Source organism: Aulostomus chinensis, chromosome 21 (genome assembly GCF_037954235.1).
Source record: "Aulostomus chinensis isolate RoL2024-O1b breed Wild chromosome 21, RoL_Achi_v1.0, whole genome shotgun sequence".
Lineage (NCBI taxonomy): Eukaryota > Metazoa > Chordata > Actinopteri > Syngnathiformes > Aulostomidae > Aulostomus > Aulostomus chinensis.
Window position 1 is genome coordinate 3,847,811 of NC_141340.1, and position 19,690 is coordinate 3,867,500.

At 45.9% G+C, this 19,690-nt stretch overlaps 1 protein-coding gene across 3 annotated transcripts in view; it reads right to left on the reverse strand.

The window, feature by feature from the left end:
* The window catches only part of dpp6a (dipeptidyl-peptidase 6a), a 203,801-nt gene that overhangs the window by 162,603 nt on the left and 21,508 nt on the right, over nt 1-19,690 (reverse strand). Inside the window, exon 3 of one of the 3 annotated variants that reach the window (XM_086192165.1) lies at nt 12,395-12,445. The exons of 1 other annotated variant lie outside the window; for it this stretch is intronic. In XM_086192165.1, the coding sequence (XP_086048291.1) occupies nt 12,395-12,445 (51 nt within the window). Of the gene's footprint in view, nt 1-12,394; nt 12,446-17,820; nt 18,107-19,690 lie in introns of those variants that run through there. One more of the 3 variants, XM_086192168.1, reaches the window with a different exon arrangement.

The window sequence follows — 19,690 nt, forward strand, 5'->3', positions numbered from 1 at the left end:
CTGATGTTCAACACATCTGTCCTCTTTTAACTTTTACTCCTAGTTAGTTTCCTGAAAAGTTTTCGAGAGGCAATCATCGCCCCCCCCCTCTCTCACTCACACACACACACACACACACACACACACCCTATTAGAATCCCAGGGGCAATCTTTGATCACCAGTACATTAGCTTTACATTAGAAACAATCATTAGGGGGACATCATCCCCACGACCAATTTGCCTTCAGAAAATAGTGGAGCTTGAGTGTGCTGCAGCCTGCAGAGGACCAATGAGCCACATCAAACCTGATTAGGCCTGGTAGTCATGTATCATTCCTCCTGGCCAGACTTTGTAGATGAACAACCCATCTTCATATTAAATGTTCTGGCTTTAAAGGGCCGGAAACTGGAGTGGACTCATTTTGAAAACTCTCCCTCAAAAGGCTCTCGCTCTGGAGACATTCGAGGTTTGATTTTCAAAAGAGCTCCGAGGATCAGAGGTGTGCGATATTACGGAAATAGATGGTGAAGGATTACAAAGTGTCAACCGATGCAAAGACTTTTTTTTTTTTTTTTTTTTGGACCCTGCTGCGTTGATAATTCCATCCAGTGCAGCTCTGCGCTCACATCCACAACAAAGTGTCTCTCACACTTTATGTCAAGCAGCACGCAGAAGTTGTACCTTAAGATGTTCCTAAAACTGTTGTTGAGGCAGCAAACACTTCAAGGACTCCCTGTGCGCGCGTGCGTGTGTTGTTGCGCAACATTGTTATCCAGCTTGAGATGTGGGTCTGTAAATTAGCAGTAACGTTACCACTGTGATTATAGCAATGTACTGTGTGTGTACGGCACTGCAGCAGAGGAGAAGTCGTGAGACGACGTCTCACCGCCACGCTGGCTGGGTTGCTGTGTCTGAGTCTAAAAATAGTTGTTCAGACACATTAGCTAAGCTCAGTGGGCTAATGAAAGCTAACGCTGCAGGAGCTAAATCCAAGCAGGCTTTTCGGACATTTGTGGATGAATTCATACGCCTCAAAATTCAATACAGGTAGCAATGTTTCAGGACTAGCCAGCAACCACGAGCAACACCTACGCAGGGCACACCTGGAGACTTTGACAAACACCCTGAAATATTCGAAACCACAACTATGGGCTAATTAAATATGTACTACAATATGGTGGCCAGTAATGATGACCCCAATGAAACAGTTTCAGCCTAAATGGCTATATTTTACAAATATGTAAACTTGTTTGGTTATATTTTTCAGTTATAAGCGTGATATTTTTGCTCCTGTAAGTGCGCATTTAATAACTTCTAACATGTTTTCCAAAAGTAAAAGTGATAAATAAAAATGGCCACAAAAATCACACGAAGCGCAATGCTGTGGCCTTCAAAATAAAAGCAGCCCTCCTTCATTGTGATCCTGGTTTTGTCGGAGCTGACTGACGCATTTCCAGCCTCCAACGGCCCTCGCCAGGTCCCATGTGTTTCACGCTGTCAAGAGTATTAAAATCATAATGTGCAATGACAGCCAATAAATAACGCAGACCGCATGAAGTTCAGTAAAGAGAAAAGCTCCTTTGAGCGTCACTGTCATGCACTGTCCCTTGTAGCTGGGATGTGCTCATTTTCAGAGCTGGGCAAAGAGCCCTCTTCATCACCAGGTCTGCCCGTAAACGGCGATCAAATCTACCTCGCGACAGCTTTATGAGAGCATAACCGCCGCCATTTTGTGGCTGGGGGTAAGTTCCTGGGAGCAGATGGGAGTGAACTTTAAACTCAGCAGGGAGGGAGAAGCAACGTCCAGCTGACAGTAGGGTTGGCCTGCCTGATGTTTGATTAAGAGGCACGTTGACCTTTACAAGGCTCCAGGGGGCGCTGAGATACGCTCTCACCTGACAGCCTTTGAGTTAAAGCGATCTCATTATAACACAAATCTATCAATCTATTCAGCAGTCTTTCCATCTTGTTTGCTGGGAAAAATTAAATGCCACAGGATAGCGGAGGAGCTTTGAGGCAGATGTCATTAGAAGACAGTAAATGTGGAATATAGGAAAGTGCGTTGAAAGGTTAAGCGGGGAGAAAGCAAGGATGAAAGAAAGGGATGGTGGAGGATGGGATGTGGTGAATGTCTGCAGTATCACTACCGCTAAAGCCTCTCAGTGCTATTACTGTATACTGCAACCCAAAAAGGTGAGTGACCAGCAGAAACACATCAGTCGATACCCCGCCGCTGCTGCTTTCATATTACAAACCTAAAAAAAATCCTCTGAGCACAGCTCTGATGCCTCTACCTATGATTATAACAGATGGCGAGGAAGAAGCCGAGGCCAGTCAATATAGGGTGATGAATTGATGCTGTTCAGCGTCTATGGGTGTGTTCTCCTGCTCTTCATGACAAATCGACCATGTCGGACGCCAGGTATCCCCTTTAAAATGGATAAAGACTGACACGCGTGCCCCTGAAGCCAGTTTTAGTTTGTAGTCAGAGACGGAGAGCAACGCAAACAAGCACATGACGAGCTTTTTTCTTGTCTTAAGACACGCAGACTAAAGCTGGACGGTGTAATCCTTTCTACCTGATCCAAAGAAAACAGTATACAAGACAGACTCTCTGAGGCTCCACGCTACGGAAGCCTATTTCTGATGCTTTTATCTCATGATAGCAGGACAAGCTAACCTGAGACAGAGGTATATTATTTACATGTTTTGACATCATGAGAAAACCAATATTATTTCGTCATGACGATACAACAAGATGATGTGACGAGGTAAGACCTTTACCTCCTGACAATGAAGCGTGTTACCGGCTAAAACATTAATTGCAAGTGCAGCATTTCTTCCGTATCTCTCAGTGCTGTTTAGCTTTTTAACATTTTCCGGCTAATTGTCTGGGTTTTAAAAGGTTGCTGTTGCCTGCTCTCACCAGAGGCCATGTTCATGTTAATATCTGGAATAAGTTTGATGTTTAACTGCAAATCAGAGATTTCCCAGTGGCCCGAGACTTGTTGAGATACGCGGACAGGAGGAGGAAGATGTGCACGAGTTTTTATTTTTATGGCTCATCCAGGGTGCAGCCTTAGCACCCTCTGCTGACCAGACACCCCTGATGATGAGACCAATTACCCCCCCACCCCCACCCCAACATTTCTCACTGGGAACCTGTTCATTTACATCAGGAGGCTTCTACACAACGCGCAGCAACATGTTGAGGAGGAGCATTTAGGGATTCTTGGCATCAGCATCAAATAAAGTCATGATAATCCAGCCTTATGCAGCTACTGTACATCTTGTTCTACTAGACCTGTAAAAGTAGGTCTCCATATGTTGGAGTGTGTGTAAGTGTGTGTGTGTACCACCTGTACTGTATTACTGGTGTGGATGGATGCCAGTGAGCATCTGCCCAATCAGTGGGGGCTGGCAAACCATCCTGGGTCGCTACTGTAATCCATTACTTCAGCTTGACTGAGTACAGTACGGCGCCGCCGCCGCACTGGTTCAGTGTGGAACATACAGTCAGACGGCCGCGGCTCAACAGAAATACAACCTTTCAGATTTTGGCACATTCTGCAATTAGCTGTTGTATATCACCTGCTCTCGCTCTCTCTCTCCCTCTCCCTCTCCCTCTCCCTCTCTCACACACACACACACACACACACACACACACATACACACTAAGAGCTACTGTATTGATTACAGCTGATAGATTTAATCAGTTAAAAGGATAATTCCACTGTGTTTAAACCTTAGACCTCCGTTCTCCTATTTTTTGGGGGGTCGGAATGATAAAAAGTGACAAAAATGAGTGGAATCGGTCCACAATGAAACAAGAACATTGAACACTAACCGGCGACCACGAGGTAAGCATCTGACAACATAATGGTGAAGGATCCCCGCAGGGATGGACGTGTGACTGGAGGACAGGATTTAAAAAATGAATTCAAACATTAACCAGGGATTGCCTTTTCCTGAGTTGCGGACGCGAATCTCGTGCCATGCATCCAGATGTTTTCATCGACAGGCTTTGGGCGACGGGACACGCTGAGGTTGTGCTCCTCATGGATGAAAACACTCTGTTTGACAAGGTTTGACTCCAGGCAGACAAATAGGAGAAGAAACCTGACACAGAAGTGCTTTCCTGAAGAGAAATGCTGCTCCAAGAGCTGCAGACACACTGGAGGAAATGTTATTATAGCTAAACTAATTGTGTTGACCTGGCATTGGTACAGCCAGTGGACAAAGCATTGACCCAGAAGAAGTGAAACAAGGTTTACCTAGTAGGACACGTATTTTAGCAATCTAGGAGCCCCTGGGAGATGACCTGTCCATCTAAGGACTGTCTTTGCAATTCATTTGATCTGAACCTGAGCAAACTCCTTTGACGGACGTACAGCAGTAGCTCCTTTTCCCAGCTTGGCCAAAGAAGCAGCGAGTACCTAATGCAACAGTAGAGGTGGGTGATTGACGCAGGTGATTCTCTGCATCGATGGCAAGGCAAAACTCAGGTGGAGATGCAAACATGGAGAACCGCTACCAACTGTAACTTCTGCGACTTTCATCGCCTCTGCCAAAACCCTGACTGTATTCAAGCGGCGCTGAACGTCTTCCAAGGTTCATTATGAAAACCGAAAACAGACGCCACCGATGCACCGTCGCTGCCGTCTGTGTTTCTTTCCACTACACTGATCCTTAACCAAGTTTTGTGACACATCCTGTCAGTGAATGCAACACAAAGAAAATTCGGCATGACAATTTACCGGTTTATCTGGTTTAGCTCGGTCAAATCTCAGAAGAGATCGAACTAGCAAACTTCGCTTATGCACAGCGAGGAAGGGGACTGCCCTGTAGTCCAACTCTACAGTTAGCTGGATTGCTTTCCTCAGCAGGCCTGTCAAGGTGACCTTGAACTTCGTGCACCAAGAAATATCTGCCAGGCGTTCCAGCAATAACAGGCCGCAAAGAGAATGCCCCCGGTCAACAGCTTCCTCCAACAGAGAAGGTTGACAAATGTATCCCTGGTTGAAAAAAAAAAACAACAACAAAAAATTTGACAATAATTTTTATTCCGACTGTCTTCATCACCTCCCTGTTTGTTTGTTAGCACATTCAAAGCTACCGTACAGCTTTCTGTAGCGGAATAAAGTGCCAGGTTGCCATCGCCTCAGACTCAACTCGTCCGAGTTTACAGACCGGAAGCATAAGAATCACAATAAATCATGAAAGGAATGTATCTGCTTAAGTTGAGGAGGCATTTTGCCTCATCTACACCCGATTGATTTCCCTCCAACAGGCCTTGAAAGTGTGAGTAACTGCTGGCTGTCAGGCAAAGATGTTATATTCATGCCCATGAACCTTTGCATTTCCAGGTCTTTTATTCTTGTTTGGGGATTCTTTTCTGAATTCTAATGAAGCGCATCACAGTTCTCGTGTAAAGACTGCTGCATCTCCGCCCCACTTTGAGAAGAAGGGGGAAAAAAAATGATTCAAATATGCAGAACGTGATTTTTGCCCTCAGTGAAACTGTGTAACACGCGGGAGAGGTGGCGGTCCGTGGGGCGTTTGAGAGACCTCCAATTAATTCAAATGAATCCCGTACATCCAGATCATAATTAATAATAAATCAGGAACACCAAGTGAGGACATAAAAGTTAATTTAGCAGTGCAAAGCTTTCTCTCAATGCACCTCAAGGTAATATATCTCTAATGTTTAGGGAATACACACTATTCTCTGTTACAACAGGTGCTTTTTCATTTTCTGTCTGGCTAGCTTTAATGATCTCATTAGAAAGCCTCTCTAACTGGGAGCTGCTGCCGATGGCGTCTTCACCACACAACAGGGAGAACAACAACAGTGCAGAACAGGGAGTCTGGGCATCTGTTTTATGTCATAGTTGAAACGCACGCTGCTTACTTACAAGATGGACATGACTATGAGAGCATGGAAGCAAGGCTAATTGAATTTTCTGTGTACAGTCGCGCACTGAGCCCTCCCTGATATACGGAGACTAGACAGGCAACCGAAGAATCCTGTTAGACTGAGTTGTACATCATTACCCAGAATTCTATCTGGCAGTTTCCCCAACATCCTCTGCCAGGAACAAAATGGCACAGATTAATCATAGATTGCCTCGTGGCAAAAGTCGGAGAAGAAAGTGGTTCTATAGGCGAAGCATTCCAACTCCAGTGCAGAGTTGAACTTTGAAGTGTACACAGACCGTTTTATGCTGCGCCTCACGACTGCATCCAACACACTGCTGTTTATCGTCATCGTCGGCTACGTAAGTGATTGCTGATTTTGCTGTCACTAGGAGGGACGTCTCCCCTCTGTGCTTGACAACGGCTCATTGAAGGATTAAAACAACATTAAAAAAAAGAAGTCCAACCATCAGTGGGAACACGCGTTCAAAGAAACGAGGGTTGAAGAGCTCAGCAACTGATTCCGACCCCTTCAGTAAGCTGTACTGTGGCCCCCTACTGGCCAAATTTAGAACGACATCACCAACACTTCATGGCTACAGGCATTTCAAGAGGTTTAAGCAGTTTTTCCTCAACCTTTTGACGGATGATTGACTCCAGGTTTCATAAACTGTATACAGTCACATCTCACATTCAGACGGAGATTATAAATGTAATCATCATATTTTTACTTCCTGTTCGATGTCAACAGATTTCGTGTCAGATCCCTCACATTTCCAAAAAGTTCAGTTTGGGCATGAAGGTTGACTGACAAGTGCCTTGAGAGTTTAATTTACATTTAGCCTCGATGAAAGTCCCAATATTTTCTGAAGGCACACAGGAAAACTCTGCCACTGCTGCCACAGTAATACACCGTTCATGTCAAGGTTCTGTTTGAACACAAAAAAATGAATAAAAATGAATCAAAAAATGGGAGCAAAAACCTTACTAAAGGACTCAGACACCTGCTGCCTGTCTTGTGCGATCTTGTTAGCTACAAGTGGACCCTGCTGCGCTGCATGGTCAAGCTTCCAGGCAGATATGAGGGCTTCCTGCCAGAAAGCCCACACAGCCGCTCCTTCTCGGCATCGCCATCGTGTGAAGCTCGACCAAAGCGATCCTGTTCAAGGTCAGTCCCTCGACTTTAAAGTCTGAAATCATCGTTTTCCTCCAAGTTCCCTCTGGAGTGAAACTCTGAGAACAGTTGGCCACCGTCGCCGCAGTTTCGGACAGCGGGAGTAAATGCCTGCTAGGCGCCTCCCACTGGAGGTATTCCAGGCATGTCTAAATGATAGGGGCCCCATGATAGACCCAGAACACGCTGGTGGGGATTTTATATCTATATATATATATATATATCATCTAGCCTGGGAACGCCTCAGGGTCCCCCAGGAGGAGTTGGAGTGTGTTGCTGGGGAGAGGGACGGTATCAGTCTGCTGCCACCACATCCACTCTCAGATAAGCCACAGACAATGTAAGGAAGGATGGAAATTGTCCATTTATTCCTCCAAAATATGACAACGATGACCATTTCAGTTCTTGCCAGGGAGGATCATTTGATCCACAACTTCATCTTCCACTGCTGCACGCACGAAAAATAAATTGTTTGTGCTCAAAATGCATCTGAGTACCGTCAGGAAACAGCACCAAATATGATATTTGAATGTTATTTGTGAGCCAGCAGCAAACAGATACCCCCAACAAATTGAGCCGGGAGATTTCCTCCAGCAAATTCATCACAAGGTGATTTTCATGCCCACTTTGCTTTGTCTGTGTTAGCCTCTTGCTACCTCCGATTCCAAAAGATGTTTATGCGCCCAGTCTGACAGAATGCAGTTAATTTTGGCTGAATTGTTTTTTCTCAGCTGAGATTTTAATGGGTTTCCAAACTCCCCCGAGATGTCGGAGCGGGCGGTCCCATTTGAAAGTCAAAAACTTGGCATTGCACCTTTTCCTCCATCTGCTCCCACGCTTGCCAGCCGGCTTTACTCGACTTTGACTCTTTCATTCACTTAAATTTGACTCATTTGTACCTTGTAACAGCTTCCTGTAGTACCAGGAGAGAGCTCCTCAGCATCCATCTTACCATCCACATACTTCTACCACTAGTGTACCGTTCTAGTACTCCAAACTGTCACTCTACACAGAAGATGGTGAACAGAAACCTTGCGAGACAAACCCAGTCGCCGTTGTCTGCTTGCTCATGCTGTGCACACGTTCCCTGCCTGTGAAATGCTGTCAGGCTCGGTGCCGTGAGTAAGTGGTGGGAACCAGCTTATCATGTCAGGGTCCTAACAAGTCTCACAGAGGGAAATCATCCTTAACGCGCTCACACGGGCGGAGCTCCTCCGCCAGGCAGGGCGCAGGCCTTCTTCCAGCTCTTCTCAGGCTTCTTAGCTTCTCTTTATCCCCAGTCCTTCATTCCCACTGTGGGTGAAGGTGCGGTTTCTCCTGTACATCTACCAGGTTTAGCTTCTTTCAACACAACAGATTATGGGACGCAGCTTTGAGTTTAGCTCTGTCACAGTAGCATCTTTATTACCCACAGTTCATCGGGTGCTGGCAGCTCCTTCAATCGCTGTCCATTCAAGTTCCTTCAGAAACATCTGTGGTCACAATTCACAGCTAACTAGCTGCATCAGTTAGCTTTAGGCTAATTAACGTCTGTAGTCCCTGGGCAGGAGGCAGGGAGGACACAGTTTATATTATATATATATATATTATATATATATATATATATATATATTCATATATATATATGATGTGTATATATTCATAGTTCAGTCCATGTGTCAGCTGTGATCAAGCTTCAGGGGTCATACTTCCATTTTTGCAGTCCATTAATTTCATGTACATTTACTGCTGATCACTTCAAGTGTGCATATGCTCTCAGATTAATTGCCTTCCTAGCAGGCATTTTCCAGTGTTGTACTTCATGAAACTGTAGAAACTTGCTCCCGACTGGAAACCGTCTCTCTCTCGGAGTGTTTCTTCACCTTTATTTTCATCAAGGTTATATAGAAAGGCGGTCATGAGCGGCAAACATCAATGGCAGCTCCTTTTTTTCATGTGAGAAATGGACACATTTACATTTTGCTTTCCATAAAATTCTTGTTTGCTCAGGTTGTTTTCAGATGTGAGTCATGAATGTAAAGTTGCAGACTCAAAGAGCATTTTAGAACATTCCTGTGAGAAGTTTTGAATGCAGTCCCAACATTACCTTCAAACTTTTCCCCCTCATATTGTCATATAACCTTCTTCCACTCCGCCTGCATGTGGTGGGGGTCATGGTGGGGGTGTCTGGGTGGGTAAACCGCTACAAAGAAGCCATTTAACACCTTTCCCATTGTAGATGTGGAGGAGCTGCCTTTCTTTGTGCACCACGCTCTTCGTCACCGTCATTTCTTTTCACGTCGGCTGATAGACGTTGGTTTGTGTGCTGCTGGAACGGGAACAGGTTGAATTGGTGGTGGTGGAGCCACAACTGTCCGTCATTCCAGACTGGAAGCACCGGAAGCACGATGAGAGTTAAATGGACTCGAATGGTAAATGGAGCTTTTCTACCTTAGCGGCACTCTAAGCGCTTTACAGTGTCATCGCATTCACCCATTCTCACACACACACACACACACACACACACACACACACACACACACACACACACTGATGGTGAGGCTGCCATGCAAGACGCCACCCTACCCATCAGGAGCAATGAGGGGTTCAGTATCTTCAGACACTTTGACAAGGTCACTGGGCAGAGTGAGGATGGAACCAGCGACCCTTCGTTTGCTGGACGTCCACTCTACCGCTACATTCTATCACATGACCACATTCACTATGGTTTTGTGTTTAAATACCTCTCGCTCCTTCTGAGGGATATTTTGCCCTGGGCTGATTCAAACTTTTCCCATTGCGGACCAAATCCAGATTTGAGCGGATGCTAGTTTAACTTCTGGCTGATGCAAAAAGGGTCATAATTACCTCATTATCACGGCGTTTGTCGCAAAAAACCACAAGACTCATTAGTAACATCAATGGAAAAATAAGCTCTAATGATGCAAACTGTAAATGCATATTAAAATAAAGCCACTTACTGAAAAAATAAAGGAGCAAAAAGCCAGAAACGTAAGCTGAAAGTCTTTCATGTTATTTTTGGCTGCCAGGTCACATATCAGAAGCTAAATCTGTCTTGTTCTTGAGTGGCAGCTCATAAATTTTTAGCAATTAGGTGTCTGAACAGTCTAATTAGACTGATTATTTAAATGAAACGTGACCACCTTTGAGACAGACAGAGGAGCATTGTCGGGATAGATGACCCACATCTGAGTTGAACATCTAATATCAATCCTTTTATTTTGAAAAAAACAGTTAGCATCCACTTGCATCGCCTTTTAAAACACTTCTCCAACGCCTCTCTTATAAAATACACTGCACATTCAGAGTACGCTGAGCAGCCTAACACTGTCTTGTCTGTTCCACTATGATGAGTCTGTACACATAAAACACACTTTTAGAAAAAAAAGAAAGAAAGAAAGAAAACGAAAGACGGCTAACCTGAACAATCCCAATTACTCCGTCTCCTCATTAAAAAACCCAACAATGCAGCAATCACACCTTAACTAGCAGCGGTGCTCAGGCTCAAGATGCAACTGAGTGAGAAAGGGAGGGAGGGAGGGAGGGATGGATGGATGGATGGATGGATGGGCGGGCAGGTGCTATGAAATATTCAGCTTCCGTATACTCATTATTTGGCTGGAGCTCTCAGCATGTAGCAGGCTGGCTAAGTGCTGACTGATTGCTCAGGCCTGGGGAGAGGCTGCACAGACGCTACCACGGCGTACGGACGAGGAGGGAAAACGCAGGCGAATATGAGGAAGGTTATCACCACGCACACACGAGGAGGTGAGAGCAACGCCTGGCTCCGCTGTAACCGCCTCACGGAGTTCAATCACCTGTGAGCTGAGAATAGGAGACAGAGTGGCCATTAAAGCGAGTAGAGTCCAGCAGGATTCCAGCTGGTAGCTGAGACAGACCCCCTCAGATCAGGACAGCAAGTCCTCCAACCTAAACGTTCCACGTGGAAGAAAATATGCATACAGGAATACATGTCGATACTTTTCCTCCCGATAAAATTCTTTATCTTCCAGCAGACTCCAGCAGTATCATTGTTTTTCTCAATAAATACGACCGTACAACCAAGGGTTAAAAATCGAGTCAAGACACAGAATAAGGTGAGATTATTGATGGGTAAAATGATCTAAACAGGTGCGTGTGTGTGTGTGTGTGTGTGTGTTTTTATGAGGAATTTGAACAGTCTGATGGAGTCTAGCTGGCGAATGAGAGGCTGCAGAGTCACGGTGCAGAGCAGCTGAAGGCACCAGAGCGAATATGAACGTAGGATCATCAGAATCAATTCATTATTTCTCTTTCCAAACGCCAAAAAAAAAAGGGGGGGGGGCTCTTCCAGATCGCAGATCAAGAACACAATCCCTTCCATCTCCGGGAGCTTAATTAAAATACGCGGCCTGGAGGAGTTTCATCAGAACATGCTCAGATCTGCTCAACAATACTCCGTGCCATCCACAGATAAGTCTCCTGCTCTCTCTTTGAATCATTGCTCAAGGAAATTGGTCAAATTGGTCCCTGTCATGTCCAGAAAAACACACGGTACACGACTACAGCCTGCAAAAGATAAAGAAGATCCTTCAGGATCCAGAATCTACCCCCCCCCCTCCTCCTCTCCAGTTCGCCTCCAAGAGCTCATCACCCCTTTGTAATTTCATCCATCCTCCCATCTAACTCAATCAAAATCCGTCTATTGGTTTATACGGGCAAGTAACAGACAAACAGACCGGTGATCACATGACCTGCTGCTGACGTGACGGCGCTATTGCTAAGATCTGGTTCGTTTAGCCACAGGAACACAGGAACACTTGCAGGGTTGGGCTCACTCGTAGTGGCGCTTCTGAAACAAACATCCGTCCAGCACACGCGGGTTTACTCACTGCATCCATTTCCTCTTTCCACTCTGGCATCTGTCACTGCAACATCAATACGTCCTTTTCACTGGGGGGGGGCGATCTCTGGAATATTTCTGCCTTCAACTGGATAATTCCACCCATCCATCCGCTGAGGGTAGCCGGGGGGGGGGGGGGGGGGTGGCGAGAGGCAGGGTCCTCCCTGGACAGGTCGCCAGCAATGAATGATTCATGTTTGTGAAAACACTTGTGTGAATTCGTGTGGACGCTCACTCGTATTTCCCTGTGTGAATGTTTTATGTATTTAAAAAAAAAAAAAGGAGTAACTTTCGTTATCGGTAGTTTTAATCTCTAATCCAGGTTTTCACAAGCCAGCGTGGTAAAAATCATTATCTTAAGGAGAGAAGGGTTTCACACTCACACACACAAAGCAAACACCATCTGCCAGATGAAAAATTAATAGAATTTGAGGAATTCACCTGGAGATTGGGATCGATACCCGTGAGCTCCTCAGACAACATCTCAATAACCTGCAAATACACAAGAACGGATTATTGTTCATACAAATCTCGTCTATCAGTAACGTTCTCCGACGAAGACATGCGTGGGGAGCTCGTGAGAAGCAGGCGTGATCAAAATATCTTTAAAAAAGGGTTTACTTGGTCTAAGAAATCCAAGCAGCTTTGGAAGCAGAGGCAGACATGCCCCGAAATGAGTTCTGTAAATTAGAACCAGCAGACAAAGGCGTCCTTAAGTGACTCTCATCGATCGGCTCCTCCGTCAGCGGACGATTACAATTATTTCTTCATTCGTCCTCTTCAGCTGCAACACATAACTGGCGTCACGAGAGAAAACATCAGTTGACCATCTGAACATTTCAACCCCGGACGCTGACAAACCTTCCAACACCTGCCAGCCTCACTCCAGCGCCCGGCGAACCAAAGTAGCCAAAAGGCTGAAATACTCAGAATGATGGATTCCAGCGAGCCTAATGAAACGCTGCTGTTGAGCAACCAAACCTCTGAAAACCCCCGGCCGACATAAAAGGTCACTATACATCGATGCCAGGCTTTGCGGCCTCCTGCATTTCTGATTTGACAACAGCTGACCTCCATCAAGATCCAAAATATTCCCCGAGTGTCCGCAGACGCCATGCAGAGAGAGCTGATTTCAAAGCAAGAGCACCAGCGATGACCAACAGCAGCAGCTTTGGACGAAGGACTTAAAAAGAATGCAACAACGGTTGTAAACCAATGGTGTAAAATTATCATTTTTAGGTTACAAAAAAAAAAAAGACCTTTTTGTTGGCCTTACCTTTTGCGTGTTTCTGATGTCTCACTCCCCCCTTTTTTTTTTTTTAGATCTTGTTCGATGTATTTAAAAAGCAACAGAATGCAGCAGCAACAATGTCAAAAGAGCCATGATGGTAATGCTGACTCATTTACAGCAAGACAGCAGGTAACAAGCGCACAGATGTCTGGAAAATCACGGTGCACAGTGCAGCAGGCATCGCACTGCAATCAATAAAGCAGCATGCATGCGGAGGCAGACAAACAGTGCTGTGATTTCACTTCTTTACTTGGTTTGAAAAAGCGAGGCATGAAAACAGGCGAAGTGAGCTATTGACATGACACCTACAAGATGGCCCGTAGTCATGATGCTTGTATTGAAAACACATTAACTGTGTAGTGGAGCACCAAATCACGCCGGATGGCCCTCCATCAAAATGCGGCCTGCGGCTCCCTACGCTGTCAGAGCTCGTGGTTCCAGGCGGCGTTCTTGACCACATCAGCTCGGTCCGATCGGGGGGAAGAGAGTCAGTGGCTGTGGGTGCGCTGAGGTGATCGCCGCCCTCCGCTTTGAACCGTCTTGCGTTGAAAACATCAAGAGTTCCACAAATGAGCCTCAGGAGGAGCCTGGTGACGTCCTGGTGTGTGGATTTTGGGACATCAAGATTTTACTACGTGTTGTTTTGTTTATTCTGACTTGCGGTAAACGCGTTGTCACGTTTAAAAATGACCGAAGCAAATTGTGGAAACAGGAGGATGACGCTTCCACCAGTGCATGACTGATAAGCGTCTTCGTGATTCTTTTCATTTCATTTATTTCGTACAGGAAAAAACATTAAATGCAACACTTGGAACCGGAGGATCCAGAGAACCAACGCCTCTTTGCCACGGGCCAGAACGACCCACTCACACTTGTTCACACCTGGTTTCTGTCTGCAGAAAAAAGACAGAGAACGGTAACCATCAAAGCACCGTCGCCACCCTCAACGCTGGCGCCTACCAAAGGGGCTATTTAGTCGGTTTTTGTGGCGTCAAACTTGACACAACATAACACAAGAAGAAAGGCAACTCGTCAACAGATAGTAAAGGAACTGGTTTCTCTTGGCAGGTTTACAGAACCCACATGTGAGTGGGTTTGTACAATGGAGCCAAATAGGCCATGCAGCCTTCCAGGCATTTACAGTAACCTGGGAAAACTGCATAGAAAGACCCGGTGCAGTCGGTTTAGAAAGGATTGGAATGAAGGTCTAATTGAACCAGAGGCTGTTTGAGGCCCAGTCGTGTGTTTCCCATTTATTACACATCAAATTAAAATCTATGGAATCAATCTATGGCTCTGTAATTACAACGATCAATACACCCGTGAAGCTGAAAGTGTGTGTGGGTAAACACCCGTACGTGAATCAACAGCAGGGGAATTGTGTTGGACTAAAGCTAGTGGAGCGGCGTTTTCTTCCACCTCACTCACGTGCACACGCCTGCCGTACATTAGCACAGAGCTGGCGCCATCATTATTAACTCAATAGCTGCGTAACATCCACAACATCCCTGCTCCTGCCTGAAATCAAATCTGCGGAATTCATGAGTGTTTTATGTTTTAGCCCAAAGAAAGACAGACGCGGTTCGCCCTTGGGTGAGGATGTTCCAATTGTCAGACACAACAGGCAGAACGAGCAGGAGAACAATCCGAGTTCATAAAATTTAGGACGACGGGCATAAAAAAAAAAAAACATGTCCAACCAAATCACCGATGTGTCCCGTGGTAACATCTCAGCTGTCATTAGCCCTGCAGGCACCTGGATGCAGACTTGATTAGCTGCAATTTCAGACACCGCCATGACACCTTGGGGGTGTTTTGTCTCTCATTTTCAAGTGCTACCTGCTTCACTAGCAGACAGAATCCCCGACGGTTGAGAACAACGTCAGACGGCCACATCAGGCCGTCAGAAACCACGCTGTGCAGATTCCTCCCTGTTATTGAGAAGACGTCCCACTGAGACGCCGCAGTCTGTCTCCGTCCCGTGAGTGCGGGATTATTGTGCAGCAAATCTGCCACGCTGAAGCCGCTCCACACCCTCGGCTGCGCTGTCGTGTTCTTCCCATGTTGCCACCTGCTATATGGGACTCCAGAGGTTAAAGTGTCTCACAGCTGATTGAGTCAGCAAACAACGTTCAAATGAGTACATCAATAAAGCGATAAACCAATCAATACCCAGAGTCAGAAAAATGAAAGCTGCCTGTTTTTTTAGGGGCAGCAGAGGAGCAGGAGAGGGAGCTGAACACGCTCTGGGCTACACATGTGTACTTCTGACATGCCCTCCCGGCACAAAGTGAACCGAAAGATTTTCAGGTTTTGCTGAAGAGGCCGAAATGGACCAAAGCATGTCAAGAGTCTGGGGGCAGACTCCATTTAGAGATGAAGCCATTGTGGAGGGCTTTTCCATCAGCTGCATTATCCCAGCCGCATTTCTGATCCACCTCTGACAGAAACAGCTTGGAAAATTGTATGCTTCCCATTTGAAGAGCCGAGAAACAGTCCCGCACATGTAATATCACACATTTACACGACGGCGCGTGCAGCTCCAGGCTCGCTGCTAAGCTCAGCTAGTTTCATATTTAATGGACAGACAGTGCCATTGATCTCTCGCACAGCAACAAACAGAATGCGTCTATTTCTCAAGGGAAGAGACTTTTCTTGGTCTGCGTTAGCAGCAAGAGTTTGGCTGCAGTTTACCTGGCGGGATTAACAAAGCTATCCGTCTTCCCATCCATCCATCTATCCATCTACATAGAAGCAGAGCAGTAAAAATAATACGCAACCGACCTAAGGTTCAATTTGGATGTGAGCCACAGTTCTTTGGTTCCCCAAGTTCCATCAGGATGGTCAAGCGCAGACGATGGGTACAAGCATGATGCTCCACTAATGACGGGATAAAAACGCCCCCCATTCGGGTTTCTCTCCGCTGCAGAAGGATGATAGAAACCTTTAAATAAAGCGATTTCATTGCACTGTGCAAACGCCTGAGCCTCCTGATTCCTGGCTACGTTCTTCATACACCTGAGGTTTGTCAAAATGGTTGCGTCCATATTCAGCTGGTCTCCTGCCTGCTTGATTTTTTCCCATCAATTGCTCGACTAGACAGAAGCCAAAGAAGAAACGCAGAACTTTTCACACAAGTCCACGAAAGGCGCCGTCGATGGAACTGCTGAACCGGTGGAATCTCCCAGAGACTGACGGCTGAAGCCTGAATCCCCCAACCAGCGCACCAACTTTCCTCTCTGTGACATCATAGATAAAGCGATAACTAGGCACAACACAAAGACACCGCAACAACCACTCATTCGACGACAGATCTCCATCTTGAGCCGGCGGTAATTAAATGCGTCAGTGCATTTCCAGCAAGTACTGGACCGGGTTAAAACAGCCGATCCCGGATGATTCTGAATGACGACGAGTGAACCCGCAGCTCCGGCGAGCGTCTTCGTGTCCAACGCTCATCCATGCCCTTCTTTTCCCAAATGCACAAAACTGATCCGACACCACGACCACAAGCTGCGGCTAAGACCCAAAACCCTGCTGTAAAAATGAAATGTGAACAAAACTGTAATCACAAGGCACATTTATCAACAGTACGACTGGCAGCAACAACACAATATCCTGAATTCTAAGTGAATTACTTTGATCAAGGATGAAACCGATAAACGACAGGCGTCTCCACGCAGAATAAGGCCATGGGGGAGAGAAGACTCTCCTCAGTGAAGGAACCAATTAGAAGAGCCTGACTCAACACAGCTGTGCCCCACACACACACACACACACACACACACACACACCTTAAAAAAATGGCCCTGGGTCTTTCCAGGCTTATTCAGCTTTATAATCACTGAGAAAATGAACATCAAAGTCCAGGAGGAAAGTTGATCCCTCAGAAATTAGAAGAAAAAAAAAAGTAACACACACAATGAGATAACCTCAGTGCCAAAGCGGGAAATAATGTGGTAATAAACAATATTCCCCAAATTTTAAATTTTAAAGAATCTCGTGATAAACAATAAAAAAGGTCTTCAATATCTCAAAGAGCCCCCAAAGGAGGTTTTTGGTATTAACTCCCCTCACACCCATAGAGCGAGAGCTGCCTGCCTGCGTAAAGGGTAATAATTCGTGCACCTCCCGGCTTTAGATGCAGTAAAATATTAATGGGAGCCTCCTCGGGCTAAAGGTTACCTCTGCCCTCACAAGCTCCACCAGCTCCAGAGGAGACTCAACCCGGCCAGACGTTACGATCCACCTCATCAAAGCGGCACAAAACTTTCCAACTCTTCTGACTATTATTCATCCCCGGCTATAAAATCGGTTGTACAAGCAGCGATACGGGAGATGAAGAAGAAGAAGTGGAAGAAGAAGAAGAAGAAGAAGAGAAGGGGGAAAAAACACCTCAACAACAATAGCAAGGGCGTGAACTCTCAGAAATCCTCTCAATAAACGTGATATGTTTCCAATTTCGGACGTGCGTCAAAGCGCATAACGGGCGGGATACTTCAACCCTCGAGATATTCACACCAAAACATCATTTCACCGGCGTCATGCATAACGAACAAATCAAAAGCCACCTTACCAAAACGTTGCCCTGCATCTTTGCCGTCTCTATCAGACTCTTTTCCTTCATTTTCCCTCCTCTCTCGCTCCGCACCTCAGATCTGCTCTCGAAATTGTAGACTTTTTATTGATTTTTATTTATTTATTTCAATTTCTTTTTTTATTTGAGCAGCTTCTGTCAGCTCTCCGTCCGTCCCCCCACCATGCAGTTCCCAGCCAGACCCTCTTTGGGAGTGAGCCGGCTCACGAGAGGGTGGGCTCTACCACCTCCCGGCATTGATTAAAGAGGAAAACAACGTGGGATCTCCTCGATGATGTGGTGCCGAGGACGGATCACCGAGCTCTGCTCCTTCCCCCAAACAGCGGCTCCTAACAGAATCCGCCCAATTAAATCGGTGACAAACGCGTTTCCCTGCTGAATTGTGTTCTTAATCCCGTTAAAAGTCACATGAAGGGACGTTGATGGACGCGCGTAAAGGGACGATGAGTGAATGATCAGCACGCGTGTGTGGACACGTGGATCATGAACAGCCTCGGATTATGATCTTTCCCATCATTTAAATAACACATGAAAAGTGGAATTTATCTGACAAATAAATGTAAAACCATTAATGTCACGCGGGCGGGAGGATGATCAGGTAGGGGCCTGAGGCAGGTTGACCAGAGACACCGGACCTTCAGAAACCCAATTATTTCTCCAAAGCCCCCAAAAATTCAATGCTAACGAGGAAAGAGCGCATTATTTTTGGACTACGTTTACGATTTGGATTCATATTTAAAGCACCAGTCTGCAATTTACCCACAACAGCAACTTCCCCTCCCACTTCCTGTTTTTTTTCATCATACTTGGGCCCTAGTAAAGCCACAATCAGTGATGAGAGGGCTCCTGCACCCTTGTGAACACTGGTGTGTGTGTGTGTCTGTGTGTTTGTGTGTTCTCTACAGATCGAGAGAGACGTGAAATCTGGATGGATTTTGCGTTGGGGAGCCACCCGATGCTGCACCGTAGGATAATGGTCACTTCCTGCATCCACTGGGCAGCACAAGACAACACACACTTTACTCTGCAAGTTTTTGCTGTGCATCACATGAAGACAGCAGCGTAGTTTTGATGTCGATCAAATGTCTTGTCCGTCAGACATATTTCCTGTCCTGCGGGGTGGCGCCATGACTCAAAATCAGCCAGGAGAAGTCTACAGGATTTGAGTGTTGATGCAGTTTTACTTCCTTTGGTGAAATATCAAAATTGGCTGCATCGCCACGGTTACGCACTTACAGGAAGGTCATAGCCCAGTGAGAACAGAGTGCGGTTTGATGAAGTGATTCCCCAACAGTTTTTACAAATTCCCACAATTTCATCGCATTTTTTAAAAAAGAAATCGTGCTGCATAATCAAGGAGTTTTGAGTTGTGGAAGGACTGAAAAGCGGCATTGAGCTCCACAACTTTGTGCATGTTCATTCTTGACCACCAGGGTCCTAGCGTATAAAAATCAGACTTCATCAGGTTTGAGGCTCAAAATTCTCCGGGGGACGTCATTCAGCGCCGGGAGCTGATGGCAGTTTTTGAACGCAGTAAGGGAGGTGCAGGCGTGTCCGTGTTTACAGTGATTACAGGGCCTTCTGCGTGTGACAGAATCATAGTTCCATGAGTATTTTCCACAGCTCTTAAGCCACTTTAAAAGTTCTTTTTTTTTTTTTTAAAGAGGGGAAGAACCTTCAGTTTCAACAGCGCTAATCAAATATCAGGCTTTGAAGGATATTGAGGAAGAAAACGAGCTGCAGTCCTTGCGAAGCTGCTCGGTGGACGTGGGATTCAGCAGCCCGTCGATGAAAGGAAACTAATTACAGACGTGTATGCAGCCAGACAGCTGAGCTGTGGCTTGTTTGA